Genomic DNA, 25,060 nt, shown 5'->3' on the forward strand with positions numbered 1-25,060 from the left:
CATAAATCTTTCTGCATACCATAAACTACTCTGCAAAATTAGTCTCTCCAATGTAGCTTTCAACATTTTGAACTTCAAAAATAATATGAAACTCATATAGATGAGTATTTGTTAAATATTTAAAGTTGATTAATTGAATAAACCTGCAACTCACCTTTTTTATTGTCAGTACTGTGTGACTGGGAGAGAAGAACTAACAAATACAATTAGATACAGATACACTGAATATAGTGAGATGTGTAATAACATAGCTATGAGCGAGAAAATAATATTCTCTGCATCTCTCTTTTGCCATGAGCAAAGAGTGGATTCTTGAGAGAACTTGTGACAGCAACACAAATCAGTAAAGCCAGCAGCTATGGGGCAGTGGGTGTAGGAAGGGGGGCTGCTTTTGTGTCAGAGGTACTGTGTTCACTCATTCACTCCCCAGCTGCAGACGGTTTTCAGGGATCCGGTTCCCATACTTAGATTAAATCTTCCAAATTCGAGTGGTAAATGAGTGTGTGTGAAGAGGTTACTGATGAAGGGGGGGGGGGGGGGGGGAGAGAGTAGAAAAGGACAAGGATGAGGAGAGTGTTTTCCACAGGCTGGGTCTGGGAGGCGGGGAGAGATGCAGGAGGACGGGTGGTGGGACAGGGTGTTTTTTGTAATCAGCCCAACCAAAGAGAGTCCCCTCCTGTAACTTTATTGATTGCATTGTGATGCAGGGAAGGCCTGGGAACGCCATGCAGTGCCATGCAGGGTAGCAGCTTGGCTCCCTGCCCACTCTAATCCACAAGTTTACTGCTCCTGCACAATCAAGCTCTGGAGACAGAGACCATTTTACGGTAGTTTGGGGAGTAGGATCCTTATGCTGTCAGCCATATAGTCTCTGTCCCGTTGACTTTGTTGTGTAAATGTTATGACATGCACAATGTTTACGGGCAATTCATATACTCTTCCCTTTGTTTTTATACGTCTTCCTTTCAATTCTCCCAGAACTCCCGTTCATGGTCAGAAAATAAGAGTTTGGTGCTGCTGAACATATCAGTGCTGCAAACATCACAGAAGTTAATTCCACCAATATTACCATGCAATATGGACAACGGAGTGTCACTGTGTATTACACCTGACACACTGCCAGCCTCCTAGTGGTTAAAATCAGCTTTCTGTAAGTGTTGTATATGTTGAATCAGTCTAACTTCTACATCACAAGACAGTGTGCCACTTCTTTCACAGAAGATATTGAAGAGTTCAAACAATGATCTTTATTTGGAGAAAACATTATAATTTAAAGACCATACAGCTATTAAAGTACAGGTACTCATAGCACAACAATCATGGTAGTAAACATTGCATAGGAAATTACAGAAATACATTCACTACAACCAACTCTATACGGCAGTACACAACACAGGAAAAAATAAACATTTGAGGGAAGAAAGCTCTCCAGCACAGATGGTTATGCTTGGGAAACCCCCCAAAATAAAACAGAAAACTACATCAGAACGAAAAGAAAGGAACGGGGGGGGGGAGAAGATATGAAGAGGTGGAACTGTGGAGGATGTTTACTTGAACATACATTCAGACCAGCCGGGGCGTTTGAAGTTGGTCATAGTTCATTCTCTGCTTTAGAGTGGAGGAGGAGACACCACCTCGCTCCAGCCTCTTTATTATGGCTTTAGAAAGGAGAAGTGAGACAGCTGGAGTTCTGGCTCAGAGCATTTATTTACCTCTCCCTGTGGCAAAGTAAAAGTTCTCCACAAAGAGAGCCGGTGAATGGCTCAACCCGGGTAGTTTTGCCCTACGTACTCCTTTGTGTACCTTAGTTTAAAGCTAAAGCATTCTGTATTTGTTTCTTTTCATCAAGGGAAAGAAGGTGTTTAAGCGAAGGGATGGTGGCGGTGACCATGTCCTTGGATATGGCGATTTAAGACGTGTAAATGTGAAGGAATGATCGACCTTTGGCTATGTTGAGGGGAGCAATACAAGTTTTGGTTTTGGAGGTGCTAACATAAATCCTTTTATCCTAAGAATGCCTTTCCTTAAAAGGGCAAGGCAGGACATTTCTAAGTTACCTGAACCAAAGCCAAATTCAAAATCTTACAGAGAATTACATAACAGATGTCAGTCTAATAAAGCTTGTTTTAAGAGAGCACTAATAAATCTGACTTGACTGATATGTCAAAATCAGGAAGAGGACAGGGTCTTTGAAAAGGGTATAAAACCTATCATCAGAGGTAGGGAGAGGTTTCCATGTTGAATACAAATAGCTTTGTACTGTAAAATATTCCGCTTGATGTCAAAATGAATGAAGCCAAGATCACAAGGGAATGGATATCTGGGACACACTCCAGTCACATAGCCTACGTACATCCTCCTTCCTCTTAAAAGTCCCCGGACAAGTAAAAACTAGAAGAGGATTTATCTAACCTAGCCTAATTCTGCTGCTCTGTATTTGTTGTCACGTCTTCAAAACAATATGCAGTTTTGACCATTACGAAGTTGTGCCAAATAGATCAATCCTGTCCAGTTAGTATTGCAGCACAATTTCATACAAAACACAGAGGTTTTGGCTGTGGGTGGCTCTCCCTTTGAAATGTTGAAAGCTGAACACAAAGCCTTTCTAGAGCCTGAGGCACTGATCGTAAACAGAACAGAATTATGCATTTAAATCCATAAAACATTTACATGGAACAGTAAGAGATGAGGTAACTTCCTGTTTTACCAAACTTGATCAAAAATGTTTCAAATAGTGTTTTAAAGCGGCAATCAGCAGTTGTAACAATAACAAAGCCTCCTCCCAGCCCCTGTTTCGGTAAAAAGCTGAGGGATGGGCTGGAGAAATGTAACCACTCTGAAATTCATAGATAGAGCTATGGATGCAAGGACTGTCCATCCCAAATTATAGTTTTAACCAAGTTTTGAGGCTATATAGTGTGTGTTAACATATACTTTATTTACAAATACTGGAGTAAAATAAGCTTATATTTTGGGTTCTGTAAGGGGTACAACAGTTGAACTAAGCTCATGAGGCATTTATAAGATATATTCTTAAAGAATCAAATTAGGTACATATCATTAATTTATAAGTCCAAAAATGGATGTAGCAACTGCAGATTTCCCCTTTAAAGTATTATTTTGTACAAACAATATTTTCAATCCAGGTCTTAAATGTATTGCTTTTGATGCAAGGTAAAGCAGACAGATCATATCCCAAGATAATAACATGACTCACAAAGTTTGAAAGAGACAACTGGAGAGCTGGATATCACTGCTGTAATGTTCAACTTGACTCTCTTTTAAAAGGAAAATGCACTCCGATTCCATTCAGGCATGCTGTCGAGACAGGCATGCTGTCGAGAAGAGTATTTTGCAGAGACTACCCTCTAGTGGCAGAAAAAAGTTACTATTTAACTATTTGTTGTTGCTTTAAGCAAAACAGTCAACAAAGAGCCAATGAAATGACATGGGATAAGTATGAAAATCATTTGAGAATAAAAATGCAATTCGTATTTGGTTTCCCTCAAGAACAGAGATGATACATACAACAGACCAGCTGCAATACCTTCACAACTGTCACACTGAAGAAAATGTGTAGTTAATATACAAAAGACAGGATACAAAATAATCAGATAAAGACAATTAAATAGAGGATTCTTTTTTTTGTAATTCTTTACCATGTACTATTCTTTACCAAGTGTGTAATTCTTTACCATGTACTATTCTTTACCAAGTGTGTAATTCTTTACCATGTACTATTGCTTTCTAAAAAGGAAAATAAATAAACATTTTAATACAAAAACAATATGTAGTAAACCACCTTCAATGTGATGACATTTAAGGACCTTAAGGTTGACATTCACATTATTTTATTGCCAAAGATGAACATACCATCATAAAGAGGTGGATCCAATTCAAATCTTCTGAATCACGACCTGAAATTTACCTGTGTGGGACCACAAAAGGTGGTAATATTACTTAAAAATACAAACATTGTCTGACAAAGTATCCACATATTATGCACCTTGTCATTCATATTTTTGCATTGTAATTTCAGAAAATGTCTTTAATATACACTAAATGACCAAAAGTATGTGGACACCTGCTCGACGAACATCTCATTCTCAAAATCATGGACACTAATATGGAGTTGGTCCCCCCTTTGCGGCTATAACAGCCTCCACTCTTCTGGGAAGGCTTTCCACTAGATGTTGGAATATTGCTGTGGGGACTTGCTTCCATTCAGCCACAAGAGCATTAGTGAGGTCGGGCACTGATGATGGGCGATTAGGCCTGGCTCGCAGTCGGCGTCCCAATTCATACTCTGTGCAGGCCAGTCAAGTTCTTCCACAGCAATCTCGACAAACAATTTCTGTATGGACCTCGCTTTGTGCACAGGGGCAATGTCATGCTGAAACAGGAAAGGTGAAGCGTGATTTATCACTCCAGAGAACGCGTTTCCACTGCTCCAGAGTCCAATGGCGGTGAGCTTTACACCACTCAAGCCGACACTTGGCATTGCGCATGGTGATCTTAAGCTTGTGTGTGGCTGCTTGGCCATGGAAACCCATTTCATGAAGCTCCCGACGAACAGTTATTGTGTTGACGTTGCTTCCAGAAGTAGTTTGGAACTCGGTAGTGAGTATTGCAACAGAGGACAGACCATTTTTACGCGCTACCCGCTTCAGCACTCGGTGGTCCCGTTCTGTGAGCTTGTGTGGCCTACCACTTCACGGCTGAGCCGTTGTTGCTCCTAGACGTTTCCACTTCACAATAACAGCACTTACTGTTGCCTGGGGCAGCTCTAGCTCGGCAGACATTTCACAAACTGACTTGTTGGAAAGGTGGCATCCTATGACGGTGCTACGTTGAATGTCACTGGGCTCTTCAGAAAGGCCATTCTACTGCCAATGTTTGTCTATGGAGATTGCATGGTGGTGTGCTCGATTTTATACACCTGTCAGCAACGGGTGTGGCTGAAATAGCCAAATCCACTAATTTGAAGGTGTGTCCACATACTTTTGTATATACAGTGGGGGAAAAAAGTAAAAAAGTATTTAGTCAGCCACCAATTGTGCAAGTTCTCCCACTTAAAAAGATGAGAGAGGCTTGTAATTTTCATCATAGGTACACGTCAACTATGACAGACAAAATGAGGAAAAAAAATCCAGAAAATCACATTGTAGGATTTTTTATGAATTTATTTGCAAATTATGGTGGAAAATAAGTATTTGTATAGTGTATCTACAGTAATAGTGGAATTAGTGTTTCACAACATCTTTCCCCCAAAAAATGTATTGGGCCCACACAAAATTGCATTCTAATGGTGCAGTCTTCTTATTGGTCAACAAAAGACAGACCAGTTCTTGTTACATTTACATTTACATTTTAGTCATTTAGCAGACGCTCTTATCCAGAGCGACTTACAGTTAGTGAGTGCATACATTATTTTTTTTATACTGGTCCCCCGTGGGAATCAAACCCAGAACCCTGGCATTGCAAACGCCATGTTCTACCAACTGAGCTACACCCCTGCCGGCCATTCCCTCCCCTACCCTGGACGACGCTGGGCCAATTGTGCGCCGCCCCATGGGTCTCCCGGTCGCGGCCGGTTACGACAGAGCCTGGATTCGAACCAGGATCTCTAGTGACACAGCTTACACTGCGCTGCAGTGCCTTAGACCACTGCGCCACTCGGGGAATGGACTGCGTGGTGACAGCTGAGATCTCCCTAATGGCCTCATGTGAGTCTCTTTTATCATCTTCATTTATCATATACCATCATACCACACCAAACTGTACCGATACTACAGAGGTTTCAAATCAGAGAGTATTCAGTGACAGGCACTTCCTGTAAAGGTTGTTAAGCAGACCAGGGCAAGACTTTGGCTAGCTGGTTGTCAATGGGGAAAATTAACTAAGCATGAGTGGCACGCTAACCGATTACAATCCGTTAGCGCGCAGTACTTATACAAATGGCTCACCCCCAGTCAATTTGACAAGAGATTTGCTGGCCACAAACATATTACATGTAGCTCCTTTAATAATGGAAAATGAATCACTGAAGTGCTTCAGGTTCTGCACCAAGCTGATAGAGCTGTTGGTGTCCAAAGAGGGCCCATATAGAAAGAGGTGCCTCTAACGGCTGTTTCAATAGAAACCGCTGAAACGCTAGCTTAGCATGTCATGTCCTTCAAGCTAACTACGTAGAAACACCAGATCGTCTGAAGTTGCCAAGCTGTGCATGTGCAGTACAGCAGTCCTTTGAAATAAAAGTTGTTTTTGACAAATATGGAATTGTATAATCTTGTCACTTTCGCGGCTATATAGTGAAGACACATTCAGCTCTTTAAGAAACTGTCTCAAAGCTAGATGTGTTTGGAGTGAGAGAAAACCTACCAACAAGGGATGAGTTTGTCATTTTCCCCATTGACAACCAGCTAGCCAAAGTCTTGCCCTGGTCTGCTTAACAACCTTTACAGGAAGTGCCTGTCACTGAATACTCTCTGATTTGAAACCTCTGTAGTATCGGTACAGTTTGGTGTGGTATGATGGTATATGATAAATGAAGATGATAAAAGAGACTCACATGAGGCCATTAGGGAGATCTCAGCTGTCACCACGCAGTCCATTCCCAGGTTAGACAAAGCTCCTCTCACCAATCCACAGGAGTATGCAAGATACTGTGGTGAAACACACCAGACCGTTATGGCTGAACATTTGCTTCTGAGTTAAATCACTAAAGGCCTATATTTCAATTTATTTGGCTGAATATTCTAGAATAATGCTAAACCTAGGGACAAACAGGGTGTACAAGCATTCGTTCCATCCAAGTACTAACATGCATACTTTAACTTATCAAGTTTAACTTGGCGTTAGTGCCGGGCTGTAAAAAAATGTGTTCCCATCCTAGGTCCCCAGAACCAGGATTTAAATCAAATCAAACTTTATTTGTCACATACACCGAATACAACAGGTGTAGACCTTACCGTGAAATGCTTACTTAAAAGCACTTAAAATAATAAAAAGTAACACAATAAAATAACGAGGCTATATACAGGGGGTACCGGTACCGAGTCAATGTGCGGTGGTACAGGTTAGTAGAGGTAATTTGTACATGTAGGTAGGGGTAAAGTGACTATACAGTTGAAGTAGGAAGTTTACATACACCTTAGCCAAATACATTTAAACTCAGTTTTTCACAATTCCTGACATTTAATCCTAGTAAAGATTCCCTGTTTTAGGTCAGTTAGGATCACCACATTATTTTAAGAATGTAAAATGTCAGAATAATAGTAGAGAGAATGATTTATTTCAGCTTTTATTTCACATTCCCAGTGGGTCAGAAGTTTACATAAACTCAATTAGTATTTGGTAGCATTGCCTTTAAATTGTTTAATTTGGGTCAAACGTTTTGGGTAGCCTTCCACAAGCTTCCCACAATAATTTGGGTGAATTTTGGCCCATTCCTCCTGACAGAGCTGGTGTAACTGAGTCAGGTTTGTAGGCCTCCTTGCTCGCACATGCTTTTTCAGTTCTGCCCACAAATGTTCTATAGGATTGAGGTCAGGGTTTGTGATGGCCACTCCAATACCTTGACTTTGTTGTCCTTAAGCCATTTTGCCACAACTTTGGAAGTATGGTTGGGGTCATTGTCCATTTGGAAGACCCATTTGCGACCAAGCTTTAACTTCATGACTGATGTCTTGAGATGTTGCTTCAATATATACACATCGTTTTCTTTCCTCATGATGCCATCTATTTTGTGAAGTGCACCACTCCCTCCTGCACCAAAGCACCCCCACAGCATGATGCTGCCACAGGGACACCTCCAATTGACTCAAATGATGTCAATTAGCCTATCAGAAGCTTCTAAAGCCATGACATAATTTTCTGGAATTTTCCAAGCTGTTTAAAGGCACAGTCAACTAATTGTATGTAAACTTCTGACCCACTGGAATTGTGATACAGTGAATTATAAGTGAAATAATCTGTCTGTAAACAATTGTTGGAAATATTACTTGTGTCATGCACAAAGTAGATGTCCTAACCAACTTGCCAAAACTATAGTTTGTTAACAAGAAATGTGTGGAGTGGTTGAAAAATGAGTTTTAATGACTCCAACCTAAGTGTATGTAAACTTCTGACTTCAACTGTACATAGATAATAGACAGTGGGTAGCAGCAGTGTAAATACAAATGGAAAGGGGGGGGTGTCAATGTAAATAGTCCAGGTGGCCATTTGATTAATTGTTCAGCAGTCTTATTGCTTGGGGGTAGAAGCTGTTAAGGAGCCTTTTGGTCCTAGACTTGGCACTCTGGTACTGCTTGCCATGCGGTAGCAGAGAGAACAGACTTGGATGACTGGAGTCTTAGACCATTTTTGTGGCTTTAATCTGACACCGCCTAGTATATAGGTCCTGGATGGCAGGAAGCTTGGCCCCAGTGATGTACTGGGCCATACGCACTACTCTCTTTAGCGCCTTACGGTCAGAAGCCAGGCAGTTACCATACCAGGCAGTGATGCAACCGGTCCGGATGCTCTTGATGGTGCAGCTGTATAACTTTTTGAGGATCTGGGGACGCATGCCAAATCTTTTCAGTCTCCTGAGGGGGAAAAGGTTTTGTCGTGCCCTCTTCACGACTGTCTTGGTGTGTTTGGACCATGATAGTTTGTTGGTAATGTGGACACCAAGGAACTCTCGACCCGCTCCACTACAGCCCCGTCGATGTTAATGGGGGACTGTTCGGCCCGCCTTCTCCTGTAGTCCACAATCAGCTCCTTTGTCTTGCTCACATTGAGGAAAAGGTTGTTGTCAGGTCTCTGACCCCCTCCCTATAGGCTCTCATCGTTAATCAGGCCTACCACTGTTGTGTCGTCAGTAAACTTAATGATGGTGTTGGAGTTGTGTTTGGCCATGCAGTTGTAGGTGAACGGAGTACAGGAGGGGACTAAGCACGCACCCCTGAGGGGCCCCAGTATTGAGGATCAGCGTGGCAGACGTGTTGTTGCCTACCCTTACCACCTGGGGGCGGCCCGCCAGGAAGTCCAGGATCCAGTTGCAGAGGGAGGTGTTTAGTCCCAGGTTTCTTAGCTTAGTGATGAGCTTTGTGGGCACTATGGTGTTGAACGCTGAGCTGTAGTCATTGAACAGCTTTCTCACATAGGTGTTTCTTTTGTCCAGGTGGGAAAGGACAGTGTGGAGTGCGATTGCATCATCTATGGATCTGTTGGGGCGATATGCGAATTGGAGTGGGTCTAGGGTATCCGGGATGATGCTGTTGAGTACACTCCCTCACGACGCCAGGACAGCGGAGTCACTCACCACCTTTCGGAGACATTTGAAACCCCACCTCTTTAAGGAATACCTGGGATAGGCTAAAGTATTCCTTCTAACCCCCCCCCCCCAAATTGTAAAGTGGTTATCCCACTGGCTATAGGGTGAACGCACCAATTTGTGAGTCGCTCTGGCTAAGAGCGTCTGCTAAATGACGTTAATGTGCCCTTGAGCAAGGCACTTAACCCTAATTGCTCCTGTAAGTCGCTCTGGTTAAGAGCGTCTGCTAAATGACTAAAATGTAAATGTAATGTACACGTCCTGGTAATCCATCTGACCCCGCGGCTTTGTGAATGTTGACATGTTTAAAGGTCTTGCTCACATCAGCTACCGAGAGCGTTATCACACAGTCGTCCGGAATAGCTGGTGCTCTCATGCATGCTTCAGTGTTGCTTGCCTCGAAGCGAGCATAAAAGGCATTTAGCTCATCTGGTAGGCTCGCGTCACTGGGCAGCTCGCGGCTGGGTTTCCCTTTGTAGTCCGTAATAGTTTTCAAGCCCTGCCACATCCAACGAGCATCAGAGCCAGTGTAGTAGGATTCAATCTTAATCCTGTATTGACGCTTTGCCTGTTTGATGGTTCGTCTGAGGGCGTAGCGGGATGTCTTATAAGCGTCCGGATTAGTGTCCCGCTCCTTGAAAGCGGCAGCTCTAGCCTTTAGCTCGATGCGGATTTAGCCTGTAATCCATGGCTTCTGGTTGGGATATGTACGTACGGTCACTGTGGGGACGACGTCGTCGATGCACTTATTGATGAAGCCGATGACTGAGGTGGTATACTCCTCAATGCCATTGGATGAATCCCGGAACATATTCCAGTCTGTGCTAGCAAAACAGTAATGTATCGTAGCATCTGCGTCATCTGACCACGTCCATATTGAGCTAGTCACTGGTACTTCCTGCTTTAGTTTTTGCTTGTAAGCAGGAATCAGGAGGATAGAATTATGGTCAGATTTGCCAAATGGAGGGCGAGGGAGAGCTTTGCGTCTCTGTGTATGGAGTAAAGGTGGTCTAGAGTTTTTTTTCTTCTGGTTGCACATGTGCCATGCTGGTAGAAATTAGGTAAAATGGATTTAAGTTTGCCTGCATTAAAGTCCCCGGGCACTAGGAGAGACGCTTCTGGATAAGCATTTTCTTGTTTGCTTATGGCCTTATACAGCTTGTTGAGTGCGGTCTTATTGCCAGCATCGGTTTGTGGTGGTAAATAGACGGCTACGAATAATATAGATGAGAACTCTTGGTAGATAGTGTGGTCTACAGCTTATCATAAGGTACTCTACCTCAGGCGAGAAATACCTCGAGACTTCTTTAATATTAGACATCGCGCACCAGCTGTTATTGACAAATAGACACACAGCCCATCCCCTCGTCTTACCAGACGTAGTTTCTCTGAGACCACTGTTGTAGAACTAGAAACAACTATTTTTAGAGTCGTTTCTAGAGTCTACTTTTTAAAAATGATTGGATGTCTTACTTTCGGAGCTTCCTCAAGGTACTGCTTCCCGCTGGAAAACTGTGTCAAGAGTGCAAACTTGTTGTCTTGTAAAACATAAGTACCCTGTGTAGAAACAAGAAAGAAAGACCATGAATATTAGAGAGGAAGGCCATGGGTAGTGTGGTACATCAGCAGCTGTATTCCTGAACTAAAGTATCTTTCAAATATGGGCACACCTGGTGGTTTGTCCTAAGGTTGTCAATTTGCTTTCTGAAGACATTTATCCAGAAGTCTTTACAGATGAATTTCATGACATCCAAGTCATCTTTGAAGCTGGGCGAATCTTTTGTAAACCTGGAGTGTCAGAAAACACACAATGTTAGCCTACATATATTGAGGATGTCATTCAGGTAACAACATTTCAATCAGGTAAACTGATACCAAAGTACTTAAAGGTGGAACTTAGGTCAAACTGAAATACAGTACAACTGGGCATATGCAATAGTGAAAACTGTTGTCCTACCTTTCGATAAGCCCCTGTCCTACTCTGAAGCCCATGCCTTCCAGAGTGGACACACAAGTGGCCCTATCCTGTGGAAAGAAAACATAAATAGCTAAATGTGCCAATAATGGATTCAACAAACACACCTTTTGATGATGACCAATCTTTCAAACAATGTTGAGTGGGTATGTCAAGTGGCTGTCATGTGTGACGTTACGAGCTTAACCTACCTTGTCCATTTCCCCTCTCGAGGCTTGGTCTTTGTAAATATGGGACACCATCTCCATGTGGAGGAACTCAAAGAGTACGTCGTCGTCCATGTCTGAAATAAAATCAAAATCTTAATACAAAAAGCTAGGCAACGTTCTCTAGCTGACTGACAAACGTATAGAATATGCTAGCTAAATGATCCTGGTACAGTGGGGGAGAACGTTTAGCTACTGTAACTAACGTTAGCTAGCGCTTCAAACTGCGGGCAATGTTTTCTTCTGAATTGAAATATCCTTTGCTATCTATGTGCAATCAATATGATTACATATTACTAACACATGTAAATCCAACAAATTACCTATTTTACAGCTCTGGTTTGAGTTATTTTCCCCTGAAAACCTCACGATGTAAACAAAGCGTTACTTCCTGACTACGGAATCTGCGAAGGACGTACAACTTTGCTTAGGCGTGCCGAAGGACAGAAATAGTTTGATTGGATGACTGATTACAAGAGAAAAGACTAAACATTTGTATTTAGTGTTTTGTTAAAAAGAAAACATGATCAGAAACGTTTAATTGATGAATAGGGTCACCAGCTAGGACAACAATGCACATAGTTTGTTTCTTCATTCAGCTCACACCCTTCACAGTTTATGTGAAATTCCCTAATTCATATTTTAAGAGCAGCACATAATTTCAATGCATGTCCTTTTAATGTGACAGGTTTAACATTTACATTTTAGTCATTTAGCAGACGCTCTTATCCAGAGCGATTTACAGTTAGTGAGTGCATACATTTTCATACTCTCTAATGAACATTTTGACAGGTTTAACTCTAATGCATATTTTCACAAAATATATTTTATTAAGGCCCCGTGTAGCTCAGTTGGTAGAGCATGGCGCTTGCAACGCCAGGGTTGTGGGTACGATTCCCACGGGGGGTCAGTATGAACATGTATGCACTCATACTGGATAAGAGCGTCTGCTAAATGACTAAAATGTAAAAATGTATTGAATATCTTCTCGTTTTAGGCTACCTTTTATTACAGCTTCAATGTTATGATACAAGTAAATTGGTATTCAGGCTTCTGGTATTGCTTAGCATTATTAGAGTACACTACAAAACAGTTTGGAGATCTTGGAGAATGAGGCTGAAAAAGGGTGCACAAAGAATTGTCCTGCAAAAACAGCTTGCATTTGAAGTAGATGTACATCATATTTTACTTTTGAAGTAGGCCTACATTGGACATTACAACATGCATTTCTAATTCCAAAATGGCTAAAGCTACTGATGAGATTTGCAATTAATATATAAAAACCAGTCCCTCCATTAAATTGCATGTTTAATTCTTCACTTTTAAAAGTACAATAGTATCAATGACATTTTCACACACGTTTCAGCCCATAAATAAGACTATTATCACAAGTATGCCTCTTTCTATTGTACTCATTTTGACTAGGTTTAATGTCAAGGTGCATCAAATAATTACACTAAATAACTCAATATCAATGGACTTGATACAAGTTCTGATTGAAACTGGATGTCATGTATTAAAATGACTTTTGGAGAGAGGTGGAACATTGTCTTAAAGTCCCAGTGAGCTCAAAAACGTGATTTTCCTGTGTTTTATATACAGTGCATTCGGAAAGTATTCAGACCCCTTGACTTTTTCCACATTTTGTTACGTTACAACCTTATTCTAAAATTAATTAAATTGTTTTTTTCCCCCTCATCAATCGACACACAATACCCCATAATGACGAAGCAAAAATAGGTTTAGAAGTTTTTGCAAATGTATAAGAAAACTAAAACGAATATATCACATTCACGTAAGTATTCAGAACCGTTACTCAGTACTTTTTTGAAGCACCTTTGGCAGCAATTACAGCCTCGAGTCTTCTTGGGTATGACGCTACATGCTTGGCACTTTTACAGATGCACAACTTTTACAGATGCACAATTGAGAGCATCCTGTCGGGCTGTATCACTGCCTGGTACGGCAACTGCACCGCCCGCAACCGCAGGGCTCTCCAGAGGGTGGTGCGGTCTTACCGGGGGTATTACCGGGGGCAAACTACCCGCCCTCCAGGACACCTACAGCACACGATGTCACAGGGAGGCCAAAAATATAATCAAGGACATCAACCACCCGAGCCACTGCCTGTTCACCCCACTATCATCCAGAAGGCGAGGTCAGTACAGGTGCATCAAAGCTGGGACCGAGAGACTGAAAAACAGCTTCTATCTCAAGGCCATCAGACTGTTAAATAGCCATCACTACCACACTAGAGGCTGCTACCTACAGACATAGATTAGAAATCACTGGCCACTTTAAGAAATGGAACACTAGTCACTTTAATAATGTTTACATATCTTGCATTACTCATCTCATATCTATATACTGTATTCTATAATATTTTATTGTATCTTAGTCCATGCCGCTCTGTCATTGCTCGTCCATATACAGTTGAAGTCGGAAGTTTACATACACCTTAGCCAAATACATTTAAAAGTTTTTCACAATTCCTGACATTTAATCCTAGTAAAAATTCCCTGTCTTAGGTCAGTTCGGATCAACACTTTATTTTAAGAATGTGAAATGACAGAATAATAGTAGAGAGAATGATTTATTTAAGCTTTTATTTCTTTCATCACATTCCCAGTGGGTCAATTAGTATTTGGTAGCATTAAATTGTTTAACTTCGGTCAAACGTTTTGGGTAGCCTTCCACAAGCTTCTCACAATAAGTTGGGTGACTTTTGGACCATTCCTCCTGACAGAGCTGGTGTAACTGAGTCAGGTTTGTAGGCCTCCTTGCTCGCACACACTTTTTCAGTTCTGCCCACAAATGCTGCCACCCCCGTGCTTCATGGTTGGGATGGTGTTCTTCGGCTTGCAAGCGTACCACTTTTTCCTCCAAACATAACGATGGTCATTATGGCCAAACAGTTCTATTTTTGTTTCATCAGACGAGAGGACATTTGTCCAAAAAGTATGATCTTTGTCCCCATGTGCTTTAGCAAACCGTAGTCTGGCTTTTTTATGGCGGTTTTGGAGCAGTGGCTTCTTCCTTGCTGAGCGGCCGTTCAGGTTATATCGATATAGGACTAGTTTTACTGTGGATATAGATACTTTTGTACCTGTTTCCTCCAGCATCTTCACAAGGTCCTTTGCTGTTGTTCTGGGATTGATTTGCACTTTTAGCACCAAAGTTCGTTCAGCTCTAGGAGACAGAACGTGTCTCCTTCCTGAGCGGTATGACGGCTGCGTGGTCCCATGGTGTTTATACTTGCGTACTATTGTTTGTACAGATGAACGTGGTACCTTCAGGCGTTTGGAAATTGCTCCCACGGATGAACCAGACTTGTGGAGGTTTACCATTTTTTTTCTGAGGTCTTGGCTGATTTATTTTGATTTTCCCATGATGTCAAACAAAGAGGCACTGAGTTTGAAGGTAGGCCTTGAAATACATCCACAGGTACACCTCCAATTGACTCAAATGATGTCAATTAGCCTATCAGAAGCTTCTAAAGCCATGACATCATTTTCTGGAATTTTCCAAGCTGTTTAAAGGCACAGTCAACTTAGTTTATGCAAACTTCTGACCCACTGGAATTGTGATACAGTGAATTATAAGTTAAATAATCTGTCTGTAAACAATTGTTGGAAATATTACTTGTGTCATGCACAAAGTACATGTCCTAACCGACTTGCCAAAACTATAGTTTGTTAACAAGAAATTTGTGGAGTGGTTGAAAAACGAGTTTTAATGACTCCAACCTAAGTGTATGTAAACTTCCGACTTCAACTGTATGTATATTTCTTAATTCCATTCCTTACTTTGATTGTGTGTGTTGGGTATACGTTGTGAAATTGTTAGATATTACTGCACTGTCAGAGCCGGAAGCACAAGCATTTCGCTAAACACGCAATAGCATCTGCTAAACACGTGTATGTGACAATTTGATTTGATTTTGATTTGACACCTGTATTTGGGGAGGTTCTCCCATTCTTCTCTGCAGATCCTGTCAAGGTCTGTCAAGTTGGATGGGGAGCGTCGCTGCACAGATATTTTAGGGTCTCTCTACAGATGTTCGATCGGGTTCATGTTCGGGCTTTGGTTGGGCCACTCAAGGACATTCAGAGACTTGTCCCGAAGCCACTCCTGCGTTGTCTTGTCTGTGTGCTTAGGGTCATTGTCCTGTTGGAAGGTGAACCTTCGCCCCAGTCTGAGGTCCTGAGCGCTCTGAAGCAGGTTTTCATCAAGGATCTCGCTGTACTTTCCTCCGTTCATCTTTCCCTCGATCCTGACTAGTCTCCCAGTCCCTGCCACTGAAAAACATCCCCACAGCATGATGCTGCCACCACGCTTCACTGTAGGGATGGTGCCAGGTTTCCTCCAGATGTGACACTTGGCATTCAGGCCAAAGAGTTCAATCTTGGTTTCATAAGACCAGAGAATCTTGTTTCTCATGGTATGAGAGTCTTTAAGGTGCCTTTTGGCAAACTCCAAGCGGGTTGGCATGTGCCTTTTACTGAGGAGTGGCTTCCGTCTGGCCACTCTACCATAAAGGCCTGATTGGTGGAGTGCTGCAGAGATGGTTGTCCTTCTGGAAGGTTCTCCCATCTCCTCAGAGGCTCTCTGGAGCTCTGTCAGAGTGACCATCGGGTTCTTGGTCACCTCCCTGACCAAGGCCCTTCTCACCTGATTGCTCAGTTTGGCCAGGGCGGCCAGCTCTAGGAAGATTCTTGGTGGTTCCAAACTTCTTCAATTTAATAATGATGGAGGCCACTGTGTTCTTGGGGATCTTCAATGCTGCAGACATTTTTTGGTACCCTTCCCCAGATCTGTGCCTCGAAAAAACCCTGTCTCGGAGCTCTACGGACAATTTATTCGACCTCATGGCTTAGTTTTTGCTCTGACTTGCACTGTCAACTGTGGGACCTCATATAGACAGGTGTGTGCCTTTCCAAATCATGTCCAATCAATTGAATTTACCACAGGTGGACTCCAATCAAGTTGTAGAAACATCTCAAGGATTAGCAATGGAAACAGGATGCACCTGAGTTTTGGCCTTCCATGGTGACATCACCATGCGATAAATTAGTCAGTGGTGTAAAGTACTTAAGTAAAAATACTTTAAAGTACTACTTAAGTAGTGTTTGGGGTATCTGTACTTTACAATTTATATTTTTGACAACTTTTACTTCACTACATTCCTAAAGCAAATAATGTACTTTTTACTCCATACATTTTCCCTGACACCCAAAAGTACTCAATACATTTTGAATGCTTAGCAGGACAGGAACATGGTCCAATTCACGCACTTATCAAGAGAACATCCCTGGTTATCTCTACTGTCTCTGATCTGGCGGACTCACTAAACGCAAATGCTTCGTTTGTAAATTATGTCTGAGTGTTGGAGTGTGCCCCTGGCTATCCGTAAATTTAAAGAACATGAAAATGGTGCCGTCTGGTTTGCTTAATATAAGGAATTTGAAATGTTTAAAACCAAATATTTTAGACTTTTACTCAAGTATTATTTTACTGGGTGACTTTCACTCTTACTTGAGTCATTTTCAATTAAGGTATCTTTACTTTTACTCAAGTATGACCATTGGGTACTTTTTCCACCACTGAAATTAGTTAATAGACCAAAGGTGCGTTCAGTTCGCTTGAACGTTTGCTAAGTTGCGGAACGGTTTTGTACTGAACGACTCGTTTCCCCAAAATGTTCTTGAACAGACTTTGAGGTATGTTTGTTCCCGTTTGGTGGGTGTGGTGAGGTGTGGCTTGAAGCAATGAGTGGCGTATTTAATGGGTAGTGGCCATGTTGACAGCGTTCCTCAACCCCTCCCCGTCTTTCGACTGGTCGTTCAGTACAGCATCGTTTCCATTCAATTGAATGTTCCAGAACATAAAAACGTATTGAACCCAGCCCAAGTTCCAAACCTCTCTGCCAATAATGTCTAATTTCCAGTTCTCCCCTCCCCACTCAGACCACTCCCAGACATTCCTAGCAAAATTATTGCTTAAGAAATTGCCCTTTGTGATGAAGCTAGTTTTGTTTCATTTGACCATTTTAATTTAAAACAATCACAGTAAGGTACACATTTGTTACCCAGAAATGATTTAATATTGAGATAAAAACAGCTGCATTGGACCTTAAAGTTATATTATAGGCATACAGTATTTATACAGCATTTCCAGTTTTATAAATAGTTGAAAACAAATAATGTTATTTCATTCTCTGTATGCGAGTCTACAGTATCTTGATGATACCCTATTTTTAAGTAAATGTAACTCTCTAAGGATATCCAATTTTAGAGTTTGCATAAATGGGCCGTCTTAAATTGCAGCCAGGTAACAAAATTACATGCAAAACATGCCAAACTGCAGTACTGCCAAGGTGTAGTAATACAATTCCAAGACACAAATGTTGGATGAATGAGTCTCTTATGAGATTGCAAATGTAGACTTCATTACCATATTGCACTTACACACTACAGTACCTCTCATCTTCAGCGAAGCTAGAGCAAAGTAAAACACATTAATTGGCCTAAATTAAAGCAGCCATGTGTATCCAAGACTATGCAAACAGCTGTGCAAATCGAGTTCTACAAAGTCCCTGTTTAAAACAAGTCTTCATAGTAGAAATGCAGTTACACAAAATATCCTATATGTTTAGGAAAGGGAACATTTAGGAAAGAGGAGAAATTTGGATAAAGCCTTTGTTTGACCAGCTTCCACATAAATGTGTATGAGTTAATCAAACACCATTAAGTCCTCATGAAAGTGTGCTTTTTCCTAGTAAGGAAACAGAATTTTGGGAATCTAGCAAGTCTCAGTGGATGATTACTGGCAAATTGGAATATCTCTTCTTGACTAGATGAAATAAACCTCTACGCTATGGTTTGTCAAAATTCTCTAGATAGTATACTTTCAAATATATCTGATTAAAACATCAGACTATTTACTTCTGCACATTAAAACATTTGGACATGACAAAATGAAAATAAAGAGGGAAGTTGGAATTTAAAAAAATACTATTTTTTTTTTGTACAAGTCCCTCAAATGTAAGCACCCATATTTTTTTATTCTACAAAAAAGGTTATATCTACAACCTAAAAGGGTTATTTGGCTGTCCCCATACGATAACCCTTTGAAGAACCCTTTTTAGTTCCAGGTAGAACCCTTTTGGGTTCAATGTAGAACCCTTTTCACAGAGAGTTCTACCTGGAACCAAAAAGGGTTCTCCTATGGGGACAGCTGAAGAACCCTTTTGGAACCCTTTTTTCTAAGAGTGTATGCTCTCCTCTGTCATAGCACTGTACTTTCCACTACTGAATGAAGCTTCAAGAGCACTCACTTGTGCTGGCACAAGTCCGTTAAGCAGAACACCCTTCTGTGGGGAAGGGGAAAGCTGCTCTGAGCGGGATGGTCTTTGAGGTTCAGGCCGCCCATGGTCTGAGGGCTGAGGGTTGGATGTGTCACTAGTTGAGTTCCCATCCCTGGAGGGTGATCCTTTGTGGACCTCTAACAGAGAGACCGTCCTGGAGGGAGATGTAGGCTGTGAGGGGGAAGCCTTGCATGAGCATGGCTGGTGTCCTTGGGTTTGGACCTGTTCCACTCCTCTCAGGATGCGCACCAGGGAGTTGTGGACCTGCTGGCTGATAGGAGTGTCACTGTCGTCAGGTTCGGTCTTGACCTGGCGGCCTGTGGAGAAGTTGGAGAGCTGCTCCAGGACCTCTATCTGTCGGTCCATCATACCCAGCATGCTGCAGTGGAAGGCCCTTTGCTCAGCGAGCTGTTCCCCTAGCTTATGGTTCAGGATGGTCAGCTGCTGGAGGATCAGGGTGCTGGTGTCCTCACAAGTGCCTGTAGAGAAATGAACAGCAGGACAACTTGTATTTGTTTTAGGTTATCGTTGTAATATCAATTACCCAAAGCTTTAAACAACTGATATATACAAAGTAAAATTACATGATATTAGTTACAAAGAACACATTAATTACATAGAATATAGGTGGTCATGTAGCCACTCTAAATTCATCAGTTATAAAAGCACTCACCAGTTTGTTCTTCTGGACTACAGCTAGTGGGGTCACTAGCTCCCTCACCATCATGTAAAGAGGGTACTGAATGTGGCTCACTCTTCACTGGGTAAAGATACTCTCCAGACAGACCTAAAGTCATAATCTCTTCTGACTTCAGCGCCCAGCCCGGAGTGCTGACGTTGGCCTCTTCTGGGATGGCGTTAGTCTCGTCTCCTTCTCCCTCTAGAGCTGGAGCCAGGCTGTCCTGCCAAGGGGCCACAGAGTCAGGCTGAGCAACATCACCTGGGAAGAGAGAGAAGAAGAGTGAGCAGAGCAGGCCAACGCAAAGCAAACACTTCTTTACAATTCTTTAACGTCAAATAATAAAGGTATACAAATCCTAAAGCCAGAAAGTAGTACCATCAGTATGATCCTCCAGGTCCGAGGGGGTCAACACCACCATATTGTGTCCATCTGCAGTGCCTTGCTCTGGGGCCCCCGCCCGGGCCCTCCTGGCCAGCATGCGGTCCAGCATACGGAAGTAACGGAATGACTCGATGGCGGACAGGCGTGCAGCGGGGCTACGGTATCCTGCCATCTTGATCTTGCGGTATTTGTGCTTGAGGCTCTTCCAGCGGTTGCGTATCTGGTTGACGGTGAAGTGGATGTCCCGCTTGGCCAGGCTGTAGCGCAGGCGGCGGAAGTGCGAGTCGTTCCGCTGGCGCTTCTTATCCAGCTCATGCACCAGGTCCAACTGCTCAATGAGGGCCAGCATGGCGAAGGTGTCCGACTCTGTCCACCACTTGTTGGGCCTCCTCTCACTCAGGTCCATGGTCTCTGCCTCCCCTCACTGGGTGTACCTGCTCTGGTAGCAGCCCCTTAGGCTCCTCCTGGTTGGAAGTAAACAAGAACACAGGGAAAGAGGTTGAAGTACTACACCATAGGCTAATGTAATTTCTGTACATTAGAGGTAGACTGAGGGGTAGTCGAACGATTATGATAAAATGCCCTGAAATAAATGTTATGACTTTCTATTCAAATTACATTTTGTAGCAATATGCATAAAAGAGCAGCATTCAAGTTGCATTATAATAAAGTTGTATTCAAGACAGGAACATTGATGTTTTTAACAAAGGTATAGGGTAACCTCACTATGGGAGAATAAATGAGTCACGACAACATCCAAAATAGATGCTGGCTATAAATGACAGAAATACATTGTGACATAAACCACTCCAGAGATGTTCATTACAACATTCACACAAGAGTACAGTGACAGTTTCTTCTCCAGTCCCTTTGAAGTTCACCCAACAGCAAATCACGACTTTCCCATGTCAATTCCACTCAGATCAGACATAATGAGCTGAGTAGTATGCGTGCAATGTGAATTTATGCAGACATACAGGAACATAACGCTATCTTCTACAAAAAAAATACATTTGAAATAGCCTTTCCCTTTTGGTACAACAGTGAATTACTTGAAATAAAACTGATACTGGAAATTACAGACAACTGCATCACACACCATACAGAGACTCATTTAAAACTAGCTAACTGGTCATCAACAGTCTGACCACTGACAACCTAACAAGCTAGCACTGGCTAGTTGACAGGTCCAGTGGCTGACAGTGGCCGTAGCTGGGTGGTTGCAGTGGCCATCACTGGCGAATGCAGACGATGAAGAATGTCATTTCTTGCAGAACACTGCGGCCATGTGTTAGTGCATCGGTCCCAAAAAATTAATACATAAACTATTGTTCTAAGTTAATAACCATAAAATAGCGCTTACTATTACTGCTACAGATTGCACTTCTTACCTTCATCTCAAAATATTTTACGCTGCGTCGTGGAAGCTTGCTTGCGTCGCACGATCATATGGGGTTTGTTGACATCAATGGGCTTGTTCGAAATTGCAGCCGACAGTGGAGGAAACTGCCGACTGGTTGATCTACAAATCACCGTGCAACGTAAATAACGACTCTTTATTATTTGTAGATCAGTCAGTCAGTCACCATTTACCCATAATACATCACGGTTTTGATGCTCTCGAACACGGCCAATGACTTTCTATGATCGACGTTCTCTATGTCACATGTTGTTCGATCTCTACTCTGATTGGTCAAGAATCATACTGCAAACTCACGAGGGTCAGTCTGTGCGAGGAGCTGCGCATATTCTCAGATCTAGACATCATCTAAATGTTCAATTTGAACGGATTTAACAAACATATAGTTGTAAAGATTAGCGAATTTGTGCAGTACTTAGTTTGGGCTAACTCTCGTGAGTGGTAGTCATCTGTTCTGAATCCTGTGCAGCATTGATGAGCTTAAATTCATGTGTGTCTCAGAGCAGACAGGATGTGTTGTATGAGGTTTTGCTGTGCTTGTATAGGGTGAAACAGATGGGGAAATGTTATGTTCCTCTGGGTACCAGCTCATGTGGGAGTAGAGGGGAATGAGGAAGTGGATATTATTGCCAAGCAGGCTCTTAAACATCCTAATGTTGAGATATAATTGTCAATCAGTAAAGCAGAAGCCAAGGGATTAATAAGAACAGTGGTTTAAAATAAGTGGCAAGAGTTGTGGAAGAGGGAGAGTAAGGGAAGACACCTGTAATCCAAGATGGCGTAGTAGTGTGGTCGTGTATTGTGTTGTGTCCTCGTGTAAATAGCCTGTTTTTTAGTTTTTTGTCTTTCATACAAATATATATTTCTCTATCTCACTTTCCATCCTTGAACTAAATATACTTTCCTGCAACCTGCCTCACCCAATGTGGAACGGATTCTATTATTTCTTTCTTTTTATCAAGAACTAGCTACTTGCTATTAGCCACTGATAGCGGTCTTCACCACTGTCCGTGGCCTGCACTACCTACCAGCCAGCTCTAGCCTGGACAATTATCGACCCAGAGCATATCGGATTTTCTGCCAGAATCACTGAATCACTGGACCTTAACACCGGACCATCGCAACTAACTAGCTGCAACCGAAAGGCTGTTGTTGGCTAATCACCACCTCCCGACGTACCAGTTAGCCTTGAGCTAGCCGCGAGCCAGGCCCATCTCCCGGCTATCTACCGAACGGGACCTCGTAGTGTCGACACGGAGCCCCGCCGATCCATCACGACTGGTCTGCCGACGTAATCGTCTGATGTGGTTTCAACAGGCTTCCCATTGCGACGACCACGAAGATCCATCTGCTAGCCCCGGCCCGCTAGCACGCGCAATCAACAGCCGTGCCTCCTGCTCGCCTGTGCTTTAGCAGCCTATGATCTGCTCCAAGACTTACTTAGTGCTGTTCACTGGAACTTATGATCACTCAGCTACACAGCTAATGCCTGCTGGACTGTTCCTTTACACGGTACCCCATCCTGTTTATCTGTTTAGCCTCAGCCCAAACTTTCGTCGCCATTACCAGTTGTTGTCTTAGCCCTCTCGAATAACACCTGTGATTGCGTTATGCCTCTCTCCCATGTCAATACAGTGAGGGAAAAAAGTAATTGATCCCCTGCTGATTTTGTACGTTTGCCCACTGAAAAAGAAATGATCAGTCTATATTTTTAATGGTAGGTTTATTTGAACAGTGAGAGACAGAATAACAACAACAAAAATCCAGAAAAACGCATGTCAAAAATGTTAAATTTATTTGCATTTTAATGAGGGAAATAAGTATTTGACCCCCTCTCAATCAGAAAGATTTCTGGCTCCCAGGTGTCTTTTTATACAGGTAACGAGCTGAGATTAGGAGCACACTCTTAAAGGGAGTGCTCCTAATCTTAGTTTGTTACCTGTATAAAAGACACCTGTCCACAGAAGCAATCAATCAATCAGATTCCAAACTCTCCACCATGGCCAAGACCAAAGAGCTCTCCAAGGATGTCAGGGACAAGATTGTAGACCTACACAAGGCTGGAATGGGCTACAAGACCATCGCCAAGCAGCTTGGTGAGAAGGTGACAACAGTTGGTGCGATTTTTCATAAATGGAAGAAACACAAAAGACCTGTCAATCTCCCTCGGCCTGGGGCTCCATGCAAGATCTCACCTCGTGTTGCAATGATCATGACAACGGTGAGGAATCAGCCCAGAACTACACGGGAGGATCTTGTCAATGATCTCAAGGCAGCTGGGACCATAGTCACCAAGAAAACAATTGGTAACACACTATGCCGTGAAGGACTGAAATCCTGCAGCGCCCGCAAGGTCCACCTGCTCAAGAAAGCACATATACTGGCCCGTCTGAAGTTTGCTAATGAACATCTGAATGATTCAGAGGAGAACTGGGTGAAAGTGTTGTGGTCAGATGAGACCAAAATGGAGCTCTTTGGCATCAACTCAACTCGCCGTGTTTGGAGGAGGAGGAATGCTGCCTATGACCCCAAGAACACCATCCCCACCGTCAAACATGGAGGTGGAAACATTATGCTTTGGGGGTGTTTTTCTGCTAAGGGGACAGGACAACTTCACCACATCAAAGGGACGATGGACGGGGCCATGTACTGTCAAATCTTGGGTGAGAACCTCCTTCCCTCAGCCAGGGCATTGAAAATGGGTCGTGGATGGGTATTCCAGCATGACAATGACCCAAAACACACGGCCAAGGCAACAAAGGAGTGGCTCAAGAAGAAGCACATTAAGGTCCTGGAGTGGCCTAGCCAGTCTCCAGACCTTAATCCCATAGAAATCTGTGGAGGGAGCTGAAGATTCGATTTGCCAAATGTCAGCCTCGAAACCTCAATGACTTGGAGAAGATCTGCAAAGAGCAGTGGGACAAAATCCCTCCTGAGATGTGTGCAAACCTGGTGGCCAACTACAAGAAACATCTGACCTCTGTGAAGGCTTTTGCCACCAAGTACTAAGTCATGTTTTGCGGAGGGGTCAAATACTTATTTCCCTCATTAAAATGCAAATCAATTCATAACATTTTTGACATGCGTTTTTCTGGATTTTTGTTGTTGTTATTCTGTCTCTCACTGTTCAAATAAACCTACCATTAAAATTATAGACTGATCATGTCTTTGTCAGTGGGCAAATGTACAACATCAGCAGGGGAGCAAACACTTTTTTCCCTCACTGTATGCCTAGCCTATTGTTGTTTGGGTTAGTTCTTATTATACAATTTCACTGTAGAGCCCCAAGTTCAGCTCAACCAGCCTTAGAGAGCTCATTTGTCCCACCCCCCATACATGCGGAGACCGGCTCAATCGGTACCTCCAGTGATGCTATCTTTTTCATAGTTACCCAATGCTTAGGTGTACCTCTACTGTACTCATATCCTTCCATATCCTTGTCTGTACATAATGCCCTGAATCTATTCTACAACGCCCTGAAATCTGCCCCTTTTCTCTGTACCCAACGCACTAGAAGATCGGTTCTTAAAGCCTTTAGCCATATCCTTATTCTATTCCTCCTCTGTTCCTCTGGTGATGTAGAGGTTAACCCAGGCCCTGTAGCCCCCAGTATCACTCCTACCCCCCAGGCGCTATCATTTGTTGACTTCTGTAACCGTAAAAGCCTTGGTTTCTTGCATGTTAACATCAGAAGTCTCCTCCCCAAGTTTG

The 25,060-nt window shown here is 42.6% G+C and overlaps 2 protein-coding genes across 2 annotated transcripts; both read right to left on the reverse strand.

Moving 5' to 3' along the window:
- Positions 1 to 1,232: 1,232 nt before the first annotated feature.
- On the reverse strand, positions 1,233 to 11,897 carry LOC311105867 (trafficking protein particle complex subunit 6b-like). The gene is made up of 7 exons (XM_084148087.1): positions 11,824 to 11,897; positions 11,486 to 11,577; positions 11,277 to 11,344; positions 10,990 to 11,107; positions 10,793 to 10,876; positions 6,572 to 6,665; positions 1,233 to 3,928 (listed from the first exon to the last, which is right to left on the reverse strand). The coding sequence occupies exons 2-7, from the start codon at positions 11,573 to 11,575 to the stop codon at positions 3,897 to 3,899; spliced, it is 486 nt and encodes a 161-aa protein (XP_084004213.1). The 5' UTR covers positions 11,576 to 11,577; positions 11,824 to 11,897; the 3' UTR covers positions 1,233 to 3,896.
- Positions 11,898 to 17,542: 5,645 nt separating this feature from the next.
- Positions 17,543 to 21,399, reverse strand: LOC311105865 (uncharacterized protein). Its single transcript, XM_084148085.1, has 4 exons — positions 21,321 to 21,399; positions 19,924 to 20,393; positions 19,540 to 19,806; positions 17,543 to 19,345 (listed from the first exon to the last, which is right to left on the reverse strand). The coding sequence occupies exons 2-4, from the start codon at positions 20,333 to 20,335 to the stop codon at positions 18,765 to 18,767; spliced, it is 1,260 nt and encodes a 419-aa protein (XP_084004211.1). The 5' UTR covers positions 20,336 to 20,393; positions 21,321 to 21,399; the 3' UTR covers positions 17,543 to 18,764.
- Between the last annotated feature and the right edge of the window lie 3,661 nt (positions 21,400 to 25,060).

Source organism: Coregonus lavaretus, assembly GCF_964263955.1.
Source record: "Coregonus lavaretus genome assembly, chromosome: 30".
Taxonomy (NCBI): Eukaryota; Metazoa; Chordata; class Actinopteri; order Salmoniformes; family Salmonidae; genus Coregonus; species Coregonus lavaretus.